This window comes from Rhincodon typus, chromosome 14 (assembly GCF_021869965.1).
Source record: "Rhincodon typus isolate 14 chromosome 14, sRhiTyp1.1, whole genome shotgun sequence".
Lineage (NCBI taxonomy): Eukaryota > Metazoa > Chordata > Chondrichthyes > Orectolobiformes > Rhincodontidae > Rhincodon > Rhincodon typus.
Window position 1 is genome coordinate 675,442 of NC_063345.1, and position 18,528 is coordinate 693,969.

The 18,528-nt window shown below is 44.6% G+C and overlaps 1 protein-coding gene across 3 annotated transcripts in view; it reads left to right on the forward strand.

The window, feature by feature from the left end:
* The first annotated feature begins 711 nt into the window (after positions 1–711).
* Positions 712–18,528, forward strand: part of LOC109923511 (integrator complex subunit 6-like) — a 94,291-nt gene continuing 76,474 nt past the window's right edge. The window contains exon 1 of one of the 3 annotated variants that reach the window (XM_048605171.1): positions 712–798. In XM_048605171.1, the coding sequence (XP_048461128.1) occupies positions 769–798 (30 nt within the window). In that variant the 5' untranslated portion in view covers positions 712–768. Of the gene's footprint in view, positions 799–5,556; positions 5,733–5,788; positions 5,906–18,528 lie in introns of those variants that run through there. The other 2 variants (XM_048605172.1, XM_048605173.1) reach the window with 2 other exon arrangements.

Sequence of the window (18,528 nt, forward strand, 5' to 3'; positions counted from 1 at the left end):
GTACAGGAGCAGGGATATCTTGTTGCAATTGTCCAGTGTCTTGGTGAGACCACATCAGGAGTACTGTGTGTAGTTTTAGCCTCCTCTTCTGAAGGAGGATATTCTGGTAATGATGGGAGTTCAACAAAGATTTGTCGGACTGCTTCCTGGAATGTTGAGACTGACTACACTTTGGACTGATTTGATTTGATTTGATTTGATTTTTTGCCATGACGTGTACTGACCACAGTGAAAACTGTTGTCTTACATGCTGTACAGGCAGATTGTACGATATGAGTACATCAGGATAACAGAACAGAGTGCAGGATATAGTGTTACAGCTGTCCAGAAGGTGTAGAGACAGAGAGATCAACATTAACATTAAAGAGGTCAATTCAAAAGTCTGTTAAAAGATTGTAAAAATCTTTTCAACATTCAGGCCATGGAAGCACTGAAAGGAACAAAAGTTAACTCTGTTAGAAAAGTACTTTTGTCCAGTGTGTACAGCAACAATGGGTAAAAACTTCACTGAAACAAAGTTATGAAATGTCAAAATGTTTCCAGGAATTCTGTGTTGTTTGCCAATGCCTTTCTCTCATTAGTGTCTGTGCTTTTTTGGCAACTGAATTTTCTGAGGACCAGTGTGGAATTATGAGTTAACCTGCTATAAAATTTGCCACGTATAGACACCTCTGAAATCAGCTTATTTTATGGTTTGTTTTTCTACAGGGAAGGAATCCTTTTTTTCTTGAACCATCTGTTATAATCACCATCTCTGATGGAAGCAAAATGACAAATAACAGTGGCGTGCAAGAGGAGGTAAGATACAGTCCTTTGCACAATTTTGTGATGTGAATATAGGAGCAATTCTAAATTTTACGCAGATCCAGAGCATTTTTTTTTTAAGTTAGCAGTGCATTGTCAATAATTCTATGCAGTAAATGAAGCACTTCAGCATAGATTTCTTCAACTTCTTGTTTCTTTTCCCCTCCTAATGATTTTCTGTTCTTTTCCTTTCTCTTCGAAATTGCTTGTTAGATACCTCAAGTGCCTGGCTCAAGTGACAGTTCTTGATATGTGATCATATTGATGAATAGATGGAGTGGAATAGATAAATAGGTGGATGAGGGACCAGAGATAGAAAAGAATAGAAGCAGGTGTTGCCTAGTGGCCCTTCTAGCCAACTGCAGTCAGGTCTTGGCTTATCCCTACTTCATCTTCCCACCAGTGGACGAGGCATACATGCGTGTGCGCACATAAATGCACACCCACCCGTTGCACTTGCACTAAATGCTGCCACTATCTTCATTCTTCCCAGTTTTCTCAGAAATTCCAGTTGTCTGATTATTGACAGCTAACCACACTTCTTAAATTGAATTTTGATACCACGACCAGCTGTCACTGGGGGGTTTCCAAAATGACTGTCCTAATGCTCTTCTCCATGCTATTCTGCCTCCAAAGCAGTTGGATCCTTACCTCCAGGAATTTCCAAATCCAGACCTTTATTGTGTCCAGGGGGTTCTGGGTATCACTAGTAAACACAAACTTATTAGCCATTACTTATTTTTCTGTTGAGGGAAGTGAAATGATGACCATGTTTGTTCCTTATTGGATTCTGATATATGCCCAGACCAGGGAAGGATATTAACTACACATGTGTTTTTATTAAAATCTTGCAGCTTCAGATCACTTAAACTGGATATAAAAAGCTGGAGTCAGTATATTAAAACAATTCAAATTCTCAATCTGCCTTGATCAGTTCAGGGTCTGGATTAGAGGTCACTAACATGATAGCTGCACTACCGTAACCAGGTTCGGATTGCAATGTTGTGCAGGGCAGAGCAAACTAAAATACAGTGGGATACTTGGATGTGTTGATCTATCAATGATGTGGAGATGCCAGTGTTGGCCTGGAATGGACAAGTTCAGGAATCACACGATACTAGGTTATGGTCCAACAGGTTTATTTGAAAAAACAATCTCATTCCTCCTTCAGGTGTTAGTAAGAGAGTAGTATCAGACACAGAATTTATAAGTAAAAAATCAAAAGTTCTCACATGCACATGCTCACGCGCTCACACATGAATCTATGGGGTGAATTTATATTAGCAGGTGCATTTTATTTTGTTCAAAAAGCACACAATTTATAGACAGTCAGTCAATGTGGCACTTTATAAATTCCTACTTTAGAAATAAAACCAGTCTGACTCCAAACTAAAACATTATACTCTCATCCTTGAAAAATTTAAAAATCTAGCAATCAAATCTGACATTGAGATAAAATGTTCTTTTGTACATGTCTGACACACTCACTGTAAGTTGTACATCTTTCTTCTAGTAAAAGTAAGGATGTTTACATCAAGAGCTCCAGGGAGCACATAACCATAATGTTTTATCATGTTCCTATATCATGTTGAATTCATTGACTTCCTTAAAGTAACAACTAATGAATCCATTTCTGGATATTAACCTGTGTGATATGGCTCTGATCTCCTGTGGGGTTTGAAATACTCTGAGATTGTAGACATGCTCGCAGAGCTGGTGGGTTTGGTTACAAATGTATCTTCACCCTGCTAGATAACATCGTCAGTGTGCCTCCAGTGACTGTTGGTGTTCTGTTCTACTTGTTATTTATATGCCTTGGCCTTTTGGAGTGTTTGGTACCACTTCCGGTTCTGATTCTCAAACCAACAACCACCCTACTGACGAACATAAAAGATCCCTTACCCAAAACCAGCAAAACTGGTGTAATATACAAAATACCACGCAAGGACTGCGAGAAACACTACATAGGCCAAACCGGAAGAAAACTGACAATATGGATACACAAACACCAACTAGCCACCAAGAGACACGACCAATTCTCACTGATCTCACTAGACACAGACAACAAGGGACACTAATTCGACTGGGATAACGCATCCGTAATCACACAAGCCAAACAGAGATACACCAGGGACTTCCTGGAGGCCTGGTATTCTAACCAGAACTCCATCAACAAACGCATTGAATTAGACCCTGTACAAACCACTGAGAAACAAAACCAAAGCAATACCAAACACCCCAACAAACTGAAGCATATACATAACAAGTGGGACAGAACACCGACGCTTCACTGGAGGCACACTGATGATGTTAGCTAGCAGGGTGACGAAACGTTTGCAACCAAACCCACTGGCTCGGCAAGCAAGTCTACAACCTCATCCACAACCCGAGTTACAAATCTTCTCAAACTTTAGTTGACTGGTTGGTATTTTCAGAGTTATGAGCAAAGCTGTCTGGACAAATGACAGTAGTTGCACATCAGAGCCCACCTGTTGCCTCTGGCAATGAATGCTTCTTAGAGATATTTTTTGATAGGATTTGCATAAATTGTCAGTTGTTTGTAGGTGGAAGGAGATATTGTCTTGCTGACAGTGTTGCTTAAATGCTATCTCTCGCTTTCCTGCCCCCTCTCTTTCTTCATTTCCTATCACTCCCCTCCCTCCCAATCACTCCCCTTCTTTCAAAGAGCTAGATTTTACAATCTCTTGCATGGTTAAAGGCAAAGGCCTGCTGGTGGTCTCCTTTGCACCTCGTTATAAAGCAACCAAAGTACTTCTAAAGCTTTTCTGGAATTCCTACAATCTCTCTTCAATGATTCTTCATTTTAAAGACTTTGAACATCTGTATTAGTGTACATTTCTATTACCATTTAACCGATGTTTTGTGAAACAAGAACTTGAAACTGAAGGAGCAGAAGTAGGCCATTTAGCTATCAAGTCTGCTGTGTCATTCAGTGAGATCATTGGCTGATCTATCCATCTTCAAATCCACTTTTCTGCCTTTTTCCCTATAACTGTTGGGTGGCATTTCATGAGATTTCAAAGTCAGAGAGGTGGATGGCACAGGAAAAAACCTTTCGGCCCATGTGCACTGGTCAAAAGCAGCCACCTAGCTATTCTAATCCCATTTTCCAGCACTTGGTCCATAGCCTTGTATGCTTTGACATTGTGAGTGCACATCGAAATACAGTACTTCTTAAATGTCAGGAGGGTTTCTGCCTCTACCATCCTTACAGCATCTAGATTCCCACCAATCTCTAGGTGCAAGGCTTTTCCCTCATGTTTCCTCTAAAGCTTCTGCGGCTTACCTTAAACCTATGCTCCCTTGTCATTGATCCCTCCACAAAGGGGAAACGTTTCTTCCTGTCTACCCTGTCTGTGCCCCTCATACCTTCATACGTCTCAATCATATCACCATTCAGTCTCCTGTTCTCTAAGGAAAACAACCCAGCCTGTCCAACCTCTCTTCATAACTAAAACCCTTCAGCCTAGGTGACATCCTAGTAAAACTCCTTCATTCCATTGCTTTTAATATGGACTAAACAACACTTGCTAATGTTGCTTAGAGTTCATAACGGAGCTGCTGCAGTCTGGAAACAAGGAACTGTGTTGAACACTGTTCTTGGGAATCCTCCCATGAAATTGTCCAAACACTGTAACGTAGCAAAAGTGGCAACTAAATTAGGGCATTGTTCTATTAACTAATTACATTTTATCAGATGATTTCAATCCTACAGCCCCAACGTATCTGTCAACTCACTCGTCGTGTCTTCCGTGAAGCGATCCATTCAATGTATCTTACTTTAAATTCACTCATGGGATATGGACATCACTAGGGGGCTGGCATTTATTGCCCAACCATTGCCACCCTTGAACTGAATGGCTTGCTAGGTCATTTCAGAGGGCAGTTGAGAGTCAACTATGTTGCGCCTGGAGTCACAAGTATGCCAGACCGGGTGAGGATGGCAGATTTCCTTCCCTAAAGGACATCAGTGAGCCAGGTGGGGTGTTTTCTGACAATTGACCATGGTTTCATGGTCATCAGTAGATTCTTAATTCCAGTTTTTTAATGAATTCAAATGAATGTATAACAGCTTTGTTGCAGCTTAAACCATAGGATAATTGTATTTGTTCACTGGTTGTTATTGGGCAGTCTATCGTCTCCTAGTATTACATCACATCTTGAAATATAGAATGTGGACGTAGAATTGTCTTTTCGGTAGTCTCCCCCATGTCTGTGTTGTTGTTACAATAAAAGAGAATTTGTGTTTCTGCTGCATGTTTCACAATATCTCACGTTATTTCACAGCCCGTTAAGTAGGTTTGAGGCATCATCATTGTTGCAATTTATGCACAGCAAGCTCCCACAAGAACCAATAAATAAAGCCCAGGCTGTCCATTTCAGTAATGTTGTTTGAGGAATAAATATTGGTTAGGTTACCCTTCTCATTGTCAGCTTGGTGCTGTGGGATCTTTTACATCCACCTCAGGACAGACTGTTTAACATTGGAACCACAAAATTGACATGGGGTTGATTTGGATTAGTTTCTGACAACCAGGTTAACAAATGTTTCTGATCAAAATATTGATTCAGAAAATAAGGACTTTTTCATTTTTAAGGTACTCTTCTGTATCCATTGTGTTCCTGGTTTAGTGGCTATTGAATTTGCTGTAAACATGCTACTAGTGGTGTAGTGAGACTGAAAATTGTTAGAAAGCACTGTCACAGCTCAATTTGTCCTTCTGCAGTCATACTCACTACTATCCTCAGGGAATTGATGGAGTCAAGGACAAGCAGGAGCTACTCTGCGGCTACATCAGTTGAGAGCTGTCCTAAAGGGAATCGTGTCTCAGGACAGATATCCATGCAACTTAGCCTCCAGAACCGTCTGTACTGGTCAAGTAATGAAAACACTAATCAACATTCAGGTGGTTTCCTCATTTCTGTTAATGCTGCTGTAGGTTTCAGTCAGTGATGATACAAGTGGCTGTGGAAGTGAACTCAGACACTGAGCACCTTGCATCTGGCTCTTTGGCAGCAGTCTATTGACCTCAACGCTCATAAGCCATTACTTCTCTTTAAAGAGTAAATTGTTGGCCTGGTGAGTCTTTGATGTTGATCCAACTTAACTTCAATGCGACTATTGGTATTGGCCAATGACAAATAACCATATCAAGTACTTGACTTTCCCATGGTCTTCTTTAGATTTCTCCTATTGCATTCCCAGCTGTTCTTTCAATGCAAGTCCTACCCAGAATGGAAATCATCCAGTACCTGTAGGAAATGATCAAAATAAGAGATTATTAGGGCCGGACAGTTTCCATGATCATAAATCATAGAATTCCTACAGTGTGGCGGCAGGCACTTTGGCCCAACAAATCCACGCTGACCCCCGGAGTATCCCACCCAAACCCATCCCCCATAACCCACCTAATCTACACATGCCTGAACTCTACAGGCAATTTAGCATGGCCAATCCATCTAGCCTGCACGTCTTTGGACTGTTGGAGGAAACTGGAGCACCCGGAGGAAACCCATGCAGACACGGTGAGAACATGCAAACTCCACACAGACAATTACCTGTGGGTGGAATCAAGCCCGGGTTCCTGGCGGTGTGAGGCAGCAGTGCTAACCACTGAGCCACTGTGCTGCCCCAAAAATAGCCTGCCGCTCGATTGCATGGTAAAACGCAAGTGCAGACAGGTGAAGTGAGTAGCTACTGCTGGTGAAAAAAGCCTACTGCACATGGTATTCCCAGGTGGTCTCCCATCTGAATTGCTCCATTTTTGCAGCAGTGGCGGGAGCAGTGAGAGCGAGGACCGGGGGCTGCCGTGAAGGTAAGTTAATCATTTAAAAGCTTACTTCGTGGGATCAGCAGCCTCCATTTTTGCAGCAGTAGCAGGAGCAGTGAGAGCGAGGACCAGGGGGCTGCCGGGAAGGTAAGTTAATCCTTTAAAAACTTACCTCGTGAATAGGCGGAGCGCGCGCTGAGCAGGAGCGGACACGGGACGGCTGAGTAAATGAGGTAATATATTTGGGTGGTTGCTTTACCCGAAACACTACTTAGGTAGCGTCTCCCACCCATCCTCCTCCTCTAACCAAAAAAAAAGTTCTGAGCGCAGATTTGGTAAGGTTACTAGTTTTTTTTCAGAATTCAGAACAGTGGGAATGGATGTTAGGGCAGTTGCATGCTCCTCCTGTAGAATGTGGGAGGTAAGGGTCACCACTAGTGTCCCCACTGACTTCATCTGCGGGAAGTGCACCCAACTCCAGCTCCTCGGAAACCGCGTTAGGGAACTGGACCTGGAGCTGGATGAACTTCGGAACATTCAGGAGGCTGAGGGGGTAATTGAGAGGAGTTACAGGGAGGTAGTCACAGCTCAGGTACAGGAAAAAGGTAGATGGGCTACAGTCAGGGGACGGAAAGGAAACAGGTAGACAGTGCAGGGAGCCCCTGTGGCCGTTCCCCTCAATAACAAGTATACCATTTTGGATACTGTTGGGGGGGACGACTTACCAGGCGTAAGCCATGGAGTACAGGTGTCTGGCACAGAATCTGTCCCTGTTGCTCAGAAGGGAAGGGGGGAGAGGAGGAGAGCATTAGTCATTGGGGACTCCATAGTTAGGGGGACAGATAGGAGATTCTGTGGGAATGAGAGAGACTCGCGGTTGGTGTCCGTGATGTCTCGGATCGTGTTTTCGGTCTCCTTAAGGGGGAGGGGGAGCAGCCCCAAGTCGTGGTCCACATAGGCACCAACGACATTGGTAGGAAAAGGGATGGGGATGTAAGGCAGAAATTCAAGGAGCTAGGGTGGAAGCTTAGAGCTAGAACAAAGAGTTGTTATCTCTGGTTTGTTACCCGTGCCACGTGCTAGCGAGGCGAGGAATAGGGAGAGAGAGCAGTTGAACACCTGGCTGCAGGGATGGTGCAGGAGGGAGGGATTCAGATACCTGGATAACTGGGGCTCATTCTGGGGTAGGTGGGACCTCTACAAACGGGATGGTCTACACCTGAACCAGAGGGGTACCAATATCCTGGGGGGGAAATTTGCTAATGCTCTTCGGGAGGGTTTAGACTAATTCAGCAGGGGGATGGGAACCTGAATTGTAGCTCCAGTGTACAGGAGGTTGAGAGTAGTGAGGTCATGATAAGGTTTCAAGGTTGCAGGCGTGTACCGGCAGGCAGGAAGGTGATTTGAAGTATGTCTACTTCAATGCCAGGATCATCCGGAATAAAGTGGGTGAACTTGCAACATGGGTTGGTACCTGGGACTTCGATGTTGTGGCCATTTCGGAGACAGGTATAGAGCAGGGACAGGAATGGTTGTTGCAGGTTCCGGGGTTTAGATGTTACAGTAAGATCAGGGAAGGTGGTATAAGAGGGGGAGTTGTGGCATTGTTAGTCAAGGACAGTACTACGGTGGCAGAAAGGACGTTTGATGAGGACTCGTCTACTGAGGTAGTATGGGCTGAGGTTAGAACCAGGAAAGGAGAGGTCACTCTGTTGGGAGTTTTCTATAGGCCTCCGAAACGTTCCGGAGATGTAGAGGAAAGGATTGCAAAGATGATTCTGGACAGGAGCGAAAGTGACAAGGTAGTTGTTATGGGGGACTTTAATTTTCCAAATATTGACTGGAAACGCTATAGTTCGAGTACTTTAGATGGGTCCGTTTTTGTCCAATGTGTGCAGGAGGGTTTCCTGACACAGTATGTAGATAGGCCAACAAGAAGCGAGGCCACATTGGATTTGGTACTGGGTAATGAACCAGGCCAGGTGTTAGATTTGGAGGTAGGTGAGCACTTTGGTGATAGTGACCACAATTCGGTTACATTTACTTTAGCGATGGAAAGGGATAGGTATATACCGCAGGGCAAGAGTTATAGCTGGGGGAAAGGCAATTATGAGGCGATGAGGCAAGATTTAGGATGGAGAAGGAAACTGCAGGGGCTGGGCACAATTGAAATGTGGAACTTGTTCAAGGAACAGCTACTGCGTGTCCTTGATAAGTATGTACCTGTCAGGCAGGGAGGAAGTGGTCGAGCGAGGGATCCATGGTTTACTAAAGAAGTTGAATCTCTTGTCAAGAAGAAAAAGGAGGCTTATGTAAAGATGAGGCATGAAGGCTCAGATAGGGCACTTGAGAGTTACAAGTTAGCCAGGAAAGACCTAAAGAGAGAGCTAAGAAGAGCCAGGAGGGGACATGAGAAGTCTTTAGCAGGTAGGATCAAGGAAAACCCTAAAGCTTTCTATAGGTATGTCGTGAATAAAAGAATGACTAGAGTAAGATTAGGACCAGTCAAGGACAGTAGTGGGAAGTTGTGTGTGGCGTCCGAAGAGATAGGAGAGGCGCTAAATGCATATTTTTCGTCAGTATTCACACAGGAAAAAGACAATGTAGTCGAGGAGAATACTGAGATACAGGCTATTAGACTAGACGGGATTGAGGTTCATAAGGAAGAGGTGTTAGCAATTCTGGAAAGTGTGAAAATGGATAAGTCCCTGGGCCGGATGGGATTTATCCTAGGATTCTCTGTGAAACTAGGGAGGAGATTGCAGGGTGTTTGGCTTTGATCTTTGTCATCATTGTCTGCAGGAATAGTGCCAGAAGACTGGAGGATAGCAAATGTTGTCCCCTTGTTCAAGAAGGGGAGTAGAGACAAACCTGGTAATTATAGACCAGTGAGCCTTACTTCGGTTGTGGGTAAAGTGTTAGAAAGGATTATAAGAGATAGGATTTATAATCATCTAGAAAGGAATAATTTGATTAGGGATAGTCAACACGGTTTTGTGAAGGGGAGGTCGTGCCTCACAAACTTTATTGAGTTCTTTGAGAAGGTGACCAAACAGGTGGATGAGGATAAAGCGGTTGATGTGGTGTATATGGATTTCAGTAAAGTGTTTGATAAGGTTCCCCATGGTAGGCCATTGCAGAAAATACGGAGGCATGGGATTGAGGATGATTTAGCGGTTTGGAACAGAAATTGGCTAGCTGTAAGAAGACAGAGGGTGGTGGTTGATGGGAAATGTTCATCCTGGAGTTCAGTTACTAGTGGTGTACCGCAAGGATCTGTTTTGGGGCCACTGCTGTTTGTCATGTTTATAAATGACCTGGATGAGGGTGTAGAAGGATGGGTTAGTAAATTTGCGGATGACACTAAAGTCGGTGGAGTTGTGAATAGTGCGGAAGGATGTTGCAGGTTGCAAAGGGACATCGATAAGCTGGGCTGAGAGGTGGCAAATGGAGTTTAATGCGGAAAAGTGTGAGGTGATTCACTTTGGAAGGAGTGACAGGAATACAGAGTACTGTGCTAATGGTAAGATTCTTGGTAGTGTGGATAAGCAGAGAGATCTCGGTGTCCATGTGCATAGATCCCTGAAAGTTGCCACCCAGGTTGATAGGGTTGTTAAGAAGGCGTACAGTGTGTTAGGTTTTATTGGTAGAGGGATTGAGTTTCGGAGCCATGAGGTCATGTTGCAGCTGTACAAAACTCTGGTGTGGCCGCACTTGGAGTATTGCGTACAATTCCGGTCGCTGCATTATAGGAAGGATGTGGAACTATTGGAAAGGGTGCAGAGGAGATTTACCAGGATGTTGCCTGGTACGGAGGGGAGGTCTTATGAGGAAAGGCTGAGGGACTTGAGGCTGTTTCGTTAGAGAGAAGAAGGTTAAGAGGTGACTTAATAGAGACATACAAGATGATCAGAGGATTAGATAGGGTGGACAGCGAGAGCCTTTTTCCTCGGATGGTGATGGCTCGCCCGAGGGGACGTAGCTTTAAATTGAGGGGTGATAGATATAGGACAGATGTCAGAGGTAGGTTCTTTACTCAGAGAGTAGTAAGGGCATGGAATGCCCTGCCTGCAAAAATAGTAGACTCGCCCACTTTAAGGGCATTTAAATGGTCATTGGATAAACATATGGATGATAATGGAATAGTTTAGGTTAGATGGGCTTCAGATTGGTTTCACAGGTCGGCGCAACGTCGAGGGCCGAAGGGCCTGTACTGCGCTGTAATGTTCTAAGTTCTATGTTCTATCCAGGCCTGAGTCTGTTTCGCTTCTGAGATCAGGCGTTTTCAGACTAGCAAGGCTGTGGGCAATTTTTTTTTAAACTACACCTGGTATTCCCAGGTGGTTTCCCATTCAAGTGCTAACGAGGCCTGAGTCTGCTTAGTTTCTGAGATCAGACAAGATCGGCAGTTTTTTTTTCCAGACTAGTATGGCCGTAGTTTGAAGTAGTTATTTGAAGCAAGCTAGCCTGTTGCAGTGTGTCTGCTCATGAAGATAATCCAGTGACAAGATGAATCAAGAATACCAATCAGGCAGCATTCTGCTTTAATCTGGTGGCAATGTTGTCCAAAAAGAATATTAAGAAATAGTACAGTGCTCTGGATGGTGATGTTTCACAGCAGCTACCATCTTTAAAACTGTGTCACAATAAGTGTCAATGTCTTTGGGGACAGTGTAAGGAAGGAGACTGAGGAAAATCAGCAATGCAAGTGAAAGGAACTGTTAGATGTATGGAAGAATAGGTGCAATTCCCATGTTGACACTTTGTAAATATTTGCTCCTGGGATGTGGGTGTTGCTGTCCAGGCCAGCATTTGTTCCCACCCGTAAATACTCTTAAAGTATCAGTGAACTGCTGCCTTGACCCGCTGCAGTCTGGGTGGGTCTGGGACTTGCTGATCTTGATTCCCGAGTCACGGCAAGCATTTTCTCAGCATCGACTGTGTCATTTAAAAAATTGTGTTTTAATTAGATCACTCAGCAATCTTCGAAACCCAAGGGAGTATGGGAGCACAAAAAAAGTTGCTGGAAAAGCTCAGCAGGTCTGTCATCTAAGACATTGATCTAAATGTGAATATTGATGGCACAGCACAGGCCCCTGCAGGATCCCACTCATCACATTCTGCCAATCAAGCAAAGACCCATTTATACATAGGACCATAAGACATAGGAACAGAAATCAGGCCATTCAGCCCGTCGAGTCTGCTCCACCATTCAAACATGGCTGCTAAGTTTCTCAACCCCATTCTCCTACTTTCTCCCCGTAACCCGTTGATCTCCTTGATGATCAAGAACCTATCTATCTCAGTCTTAAACATACTCAGTGACCTGGCCTCTGCAGCCTTCTGTGGCAATGAATTCCATAGATTCACCACTATCTGGCTGAAGAAGTTTCTCCTTCCCTCCACTCTAAAGGGTCATCCCTTTCCTCTTAGGCTGTGCCCTTGGGTCCTAATCTCTCCTGCCACTGGAAACATCTTCCCAATGCCCACTCTGTCCAGGCCATTCAGTATTCTGTAAGTTTAAATTAGAACACCCCTCATCCTTCTAAATTCCATCGAGTATAGACCCAAAGTCCTCAAATGTTCCTTGTGTTAAGCCTTTCATTCCTGAGATCATTCTCGTGAACCTCCTTTGGACCCGCTGCAGGGCCAGTACCTCCTTCCTGAGGTATGGGTCTCAAAATTGCTCAAGATACTCTAAATGTAGTCTGACCAGAGCTTTATACAGCCTCAGAAGGACATTCCCCTTTTATTATTCTAGTCGTCTTGAAATAAATGCCAACATTTTATTTGCCTTCCTAACTACCGACTCAACCTGTAAGTTTAACTTGAGAGAATCCTGGACTAGAACTCCCAAGTCCCATTGTACTTCAGATTTCTGAATTTTCTCCCCATTTAGAAACAAGCCCATTGTCTCTATTCTTCCCACCAAATGTATGACCCCACATTTTCCCATTTTATATTCCATCTGCCACTTTGCCCACTATCTTTGTACCATCTGCATCTTACAAACTCTCCTGTCTGCTGGCAGCCAAACTTTTATTCATGCCAATATGTTACCCTTGACTCTATAACCTTTTATTTTCCGTAATAACCTTCTGAAAATCTAAGTTCTCTAAGTCTACAAGCTCCCTTTAACCACAGCGCATGTTACTCATAGAGTCATACATCAGGGAAACTGACCCTTTGGTCCAACTAATCTGGCTGACCAGACATCCTTCTCTGACCTAGTCCTATTTCCCAGCTTTTGACCCATGTTCCTCTTAAGCCCTTCCTATTCATATACCCATCCAGATGCCTTTTAAATGTTATATTTATACCCACCACTTCCTCTGAGAGCTCATTCCATACGTTCACCACCCTCTGCGTGAAAAAATTACTCCTTGGATTCATTTTAAATCTTTTTCCTCTTACCTTAAACGTATGCCCTCTAGTTTTGGACCCCCCAGCCCCCCCCACCCAAGGAAAAATTCACTCCATCCATGCCCCTCATGATTTTATAAATCTCTGTAAGGCAGCCCCCCAGCCTCTGATGCTCCAGCGAAAATAGCCCCACCCTATTCAGCCTCTCCCTATAAATCATTCAAAGAACTCCAGTAATTTGGTTTAAGATGGTTTCCCTTTGACAAAACCATGCTGACATTTCCTGATTACCTTGACTGTAAATAAATCAGAATTCTGAATAAACACCTCAGTTTGCAGGCATGCTTTTGTCATCTAGTTTCTCTGGCCCTGTGAAGCAGCAGTGCTAGCCACTGAGCCACTGTGCTGCCCCTTGAGTCTGCTTGCGATGAGAACCAACGTACCATTTGTCTTCTTGAACACTTACATGCTTAACTTCAGTGACTGGTGTATGAGGACACTCAGCTATCACTGCACGTTTCTCTCTCCAACCCCTGTCAATTTCTAACCATTCAGATAATCTGCCTTCCTGTTTGCTCCCAAAGTGGATGACTTCAAGTTTGTCTACATTATACAAAACCTGCCATGCATTTGTCCACACTCTCAACCTGTCCGTATCAAACTGAAGCATCTTTGCATCCTGCTCACAACTCACCTTCCCACCAAGCATTATGTCATCTGCAGATTTGAGGATATTACATTTAGTTCCCTCATCCAAATCATTAATATATACTGTGAATAGCTGGGGTGCTGGAACTGATCCCTGACATACCCCACTAGTCATTACTGTCATTTGAAAAAATACTTGTTTATTCCTACTCTTTGTTTCCTTTCTACGAACTACTTTTCAATACATAAATCCGAAAGCTGTGCATTTCAATTTTACTGTTTTGTGAGACTTTGTTGAAAACCTTCGGAAAGTCCAAAGAAACAATATCCACTGGCTCGTCCTTGTTAGTTCCACTAGTTACGTTCTTGAAGAATTCCAGATTTTTTAAATCCTAAAATAAGATTAGGGTGGCAAGGTGGCTCAGTGCTTAGCACTGCAGCCTCACAGCACCAGGGACCCAGGTTTGATTTCAGCCTCAGGCGACTGTCTGTGTGGAGTTTGCACATTTCTCCCCGTATCTGCGTGGGTTTCCTCCTGATGCTCTGGTTTCTTCCCACAGTCAAAAGATGTGCAGATTAGGTGGATTGGCTATGCTAAATTGCCCATAATGTCTGGGGATGTGCACATGAGGTGGATTGGCTGTGGGGAATGCAGGATTTTTTAAATTCATTCATGGGATGAGGGCGTCAATGGCCAGGCAGCATTTATTGCCCATCCCTAATTGCCCACAGGGCAGTTAAGAGTCAACTACATTGCTGTTGGTCTGGAATCACATGTAATCCAGACCAGGTAAGGATGGCAGTTTCTTTCCCTAAAGGACATAGTGAACCAGATGGGTTTTTCTGACAATCGACAATGGGTTCATGGTCATCATTAGACTCTTAATTCCAGATTTAAAAAAAAAAATTGCATTCAAATTCAACCATCTGCCATGGCAGGATTTGAACCAAGGTTCCCAGAACATTATCTGGGTCACTGGATTAACATTCCAGTGATAATACCACTATGCTATCACCTTCCCTGGGGTCACAATGATATGGTAGGTAATTGGGGCAGGGTCTAGGTGAGATGTTCTTTGGAGGGTCAGTGTGGACTCAACAGGCTGAATGACCTGCTTCCACAGTATGGGGATTCTATGATAAGAGCCCATAGAGTTGGAGGAGTATATTGGCATGGATAGAGAATTGGCTAATGGGCAGAAAACAGCAAATGGGGATAAGGGATTCTTTTCCAGATTGGTGACTTGTAACTTATGGTGTTTCACAGGCATCATGTTTGGCACAACGTCTTGGGTCAAAGGGCTTGTTCCTGTGCTATACTGTTCTATGTTCTAAATGTTGCTTCTCAAACTGCAAACAGATTCACTCTTGATCACACTAGTATCCAAGAGATCTCAAGTACACCAACCATGACACATCGTCTATTGTGTCATACTTGATCAGTTTACTTAGTCAATTAACAATTGAGTAAAGTAAATCAATTATTTATTTCCCTTTTTGATGTTTTAATTGCCCTATCAATACTTCCAGACTATTTTAAACCTTAGGAATAGGATAGGCCGTAACTATTTACCAGATACTCACCAAAAGCTCACTTCATCCCCTGGACTAGAATCTTTTCCTAGAAGATGAAAAGTTTAGACTTTGGGCTAAGTGGAAAAGTTGTTGAAGGTCACTCAATGTTTTCACATGGTATGATGGATTAAATGATCCTTCAGTAGAAGTGACTATGGGGCTGTTCTGACAATGCTCCAAATTGACCAGAAGCATGTGGAATTAATGTAAAACATTAGTGAGGCCACAACTGGAAAGTTGTGTGCAGTTCTGATCGCCACACTGTAAGAAGGATTTGATTACACAGCGGAAGGTGCAAAGGAAATTCACCAGCATGTTGCTTGGCCTGTCCTGGAGCAGTTCAGCTATGAAGAGGCTGCGGCTGTTTCTCTCAGAGCAGAGAACGCTGATGCAAGGGTTCTGATGAAGGTATGCAATGTTCTGAGGGGCATAGATAAGGAGAATCATTTTCTTTTATTAGAGGGGTCAACAACCAGGGGACATAGTTGTAATGTAAGTTGTGGAAGGTTTAGAGGGCATGAGAGGGGAAAAAAAAAATTCACCCAGTGGATTGTGGGTGCCTGGAACTCACTGCTGAAAGGGTGATAGAGGCAGGAACCCTCAAGACAATGTAAGAACTAAATGAATGTACACTTGAATGCCACAGCATACAAGGCTAAGGGGAAAGTGATGGAAAATGGGATCTGAATATGTATTTAAAAGAACGAAAGAACGGTGGATGCTGGAAATCAGAAACAAAAACAGAAATTGCTGGAAAAGCTCAGCGGGTCTGGCAGCACCTGTGGAGAGGAATCACAGTTAACTGGTGTGGACACAATGGGCCAAAGGCCCTCTTTCCTGCTGTTATGTCTTATGACTCTAAGCCACTCATTCACAACCAAACTACATCTCACACAGCGCTTTAATGTATTTGTTGCCTGTTTATTCTTGTTAAATCTGTTAATTTTATGTTGCCTTACTACAGTGTAAACCTGGGATTTGTAACCATATGAATGAAAACTGTCAGTCACTGACTCGTCCCCTGAATGAATTATGATCCTGGCTGATGTTCTTGCACAGCAAGTCTGAGGTCACACTAAATCTGGCGTGATAGGTCATATTTTTACGTAGATTTAACAAGATCTTTCACCCAGACACAAACATACAATGAAGCAGATTCGGGTCTTAACAATTAAACGTAACTTTATTGCTCATAAAGAATAAAAGGGAAATCAGAATGAAACAAACTATTGACACAGGACCCAAGTTTAATCATTACAAATCAGATGGTAAAATACAATCCTGTTAGCCTCCATCCCAACCTAACCCCAAAAATCATACCTTTACATTGCTCTCACCAGAGGGAATTCCCCTTCCCACTAAATCTGTAGGAGTTAATTTAGTTGTGGCTTTGATTTTCAGTTGTGAAAATCTGATATCGTCTTCTGTGAATTTTCGTACAAATGAGTTTAGACTTTCTCAAATTCAGGGTTTTAACCAAACATTTCTGGCCTGGAATGTTTGAAATTAAACACTTCAGAGTGAGAAACTCTATTTACGGCTGTAAACTATCTCCCTTTAGGGGCAACAAGGTGTAGAGCTGGTTGAACGCAGCAGGCCAAGCAGCATCATAGGAGCAGGAAGGCTGACGTTTCGGGCCTAGACCCTTCTTCAGAAATGGGGGAGGGGAAGGGGTTTCTGAAATAAGTAGGGAGAGAGGGAGGCGGATAGAAGATGGATAGAGGAGAAGATAGGTGGAGAGGAAACAGACAGGTCAAAGAGGCGGGGATGGAGCCAGTAAAGGTGAGTGTAGGTGGGGAGGTAGGGAGGAGAAAGGTCAGTCCAGGGAGGACGGACAGGTCAAGGGGGCGGGATGAGGTTAGTAGGTAGGAGATGGGGGTGGTGCTTGAGGTGGGAGGAGGGGATAGGTGGGAGGAAGAACAGGTTAGGGAGGCGGGGACGAGCTGGGCTGGTTTTGGGATGTGGTAGGGGGAAGGGAGATTTTGAAGCTTGTGAAGGCCTCCTACCCTCCCTCAACCTCTTCATCTCCAACTGCCGTTGAGACATCAATCGCCTCAACCTCTCCACCCCTCTCACCCACTCCAACCTCTCCCCCACAGAACATGCAGCCCTCTGCTCCAATCACAACCTCAACATGAAACCCACGGACAAGGGAGGCGCAGTTGTAGTATGGCGCACTGACCTCTACATCGCCGAGGCCAGGCGCCAACGCTCCGACACCACCTCCTACCGCCCCCTTGATCATGACCCCACCCCCCGAGGACCAAACCATCATCTCCCAAACCATCCACAACCTCATCACCTCAGGTGACCTCCCACCCACGGCCTCCAACCTCATCGTTCCCCAACCCCGCACTGCCCGCTTCTATCTCCTTCCCAAAATCCACAAACCTGAATGCCCTGGTCGACCCATTGTCTCCGCCTGCTCCTGCCCCACCGAACTTATCTCCAACTATCTGGACTCCATTTTCTCCCCCTTGGTCCAGGAACTCCCTACCTACGTCCGTGACACCACCCACGCCCTCCACCTCCTCCAAAACTTCGAATTCCCTGGTCCCCAACACCACCTCTTTACCATGGACGTCCAGTCCCTCTACACCTGCATTCCCCATACAGTTGGCCTAAAGGCCCTCTGCTTCTTCCAGTCCCGCAGGCCCAACCAGTCCCCCTCCACTGACACCCTCATCCGCTTAGCCGAACTCGTCCTCACCCTCAACAACTTCTCTTTCAATTCCTCCCACTTCCTACAGACAAAGGGGGTGGCCATGGGTACCCGCATGGGCCCAAGCTATGCCTGCCTCTTTGTAGGTTACGTGGAACAATCCCTCTTCCGTAGCTACACTGGCCCTAAACCCCATCTCTTCCTCCGTTACATTGATGACTGTATTGGCGTCGCCTCGTGCTCCCACGAGGAGCTCGAACAATTCATGCACTTCACCAACACCTTCCACCTCAACCTTAAGTTCACCTGGACCATCTCTAATACCTCTCTCCCCTTCCTGGACCTTTCTGTCTCCATCTCGGGCAACCACCTAGAAACCGATATCCATTTCAAGCCCACCGACTCCCACAGCTACCTAGAATACACCTCCTCCCACCCACCTTCCTGCAAAAATGCCATCCCCTATTCCCAATTCCTTCGCCTCCGCCACATCTGCTCCCAGGATGAGGCATTCCACTCCCGTACATCTCAGATGTTCTCGTTTTTCAAGGACCGCAACTTCCCCCCCTCAGTGGTTGAGAACGCCCTCCACCGTGTCTCCCGCATTTCCCGCAACTCATCCCTCACACCCTGTCCCCTCAATAAGAACCAAAAAAGAATCCCCCTCGTCCTCATGTACCACCC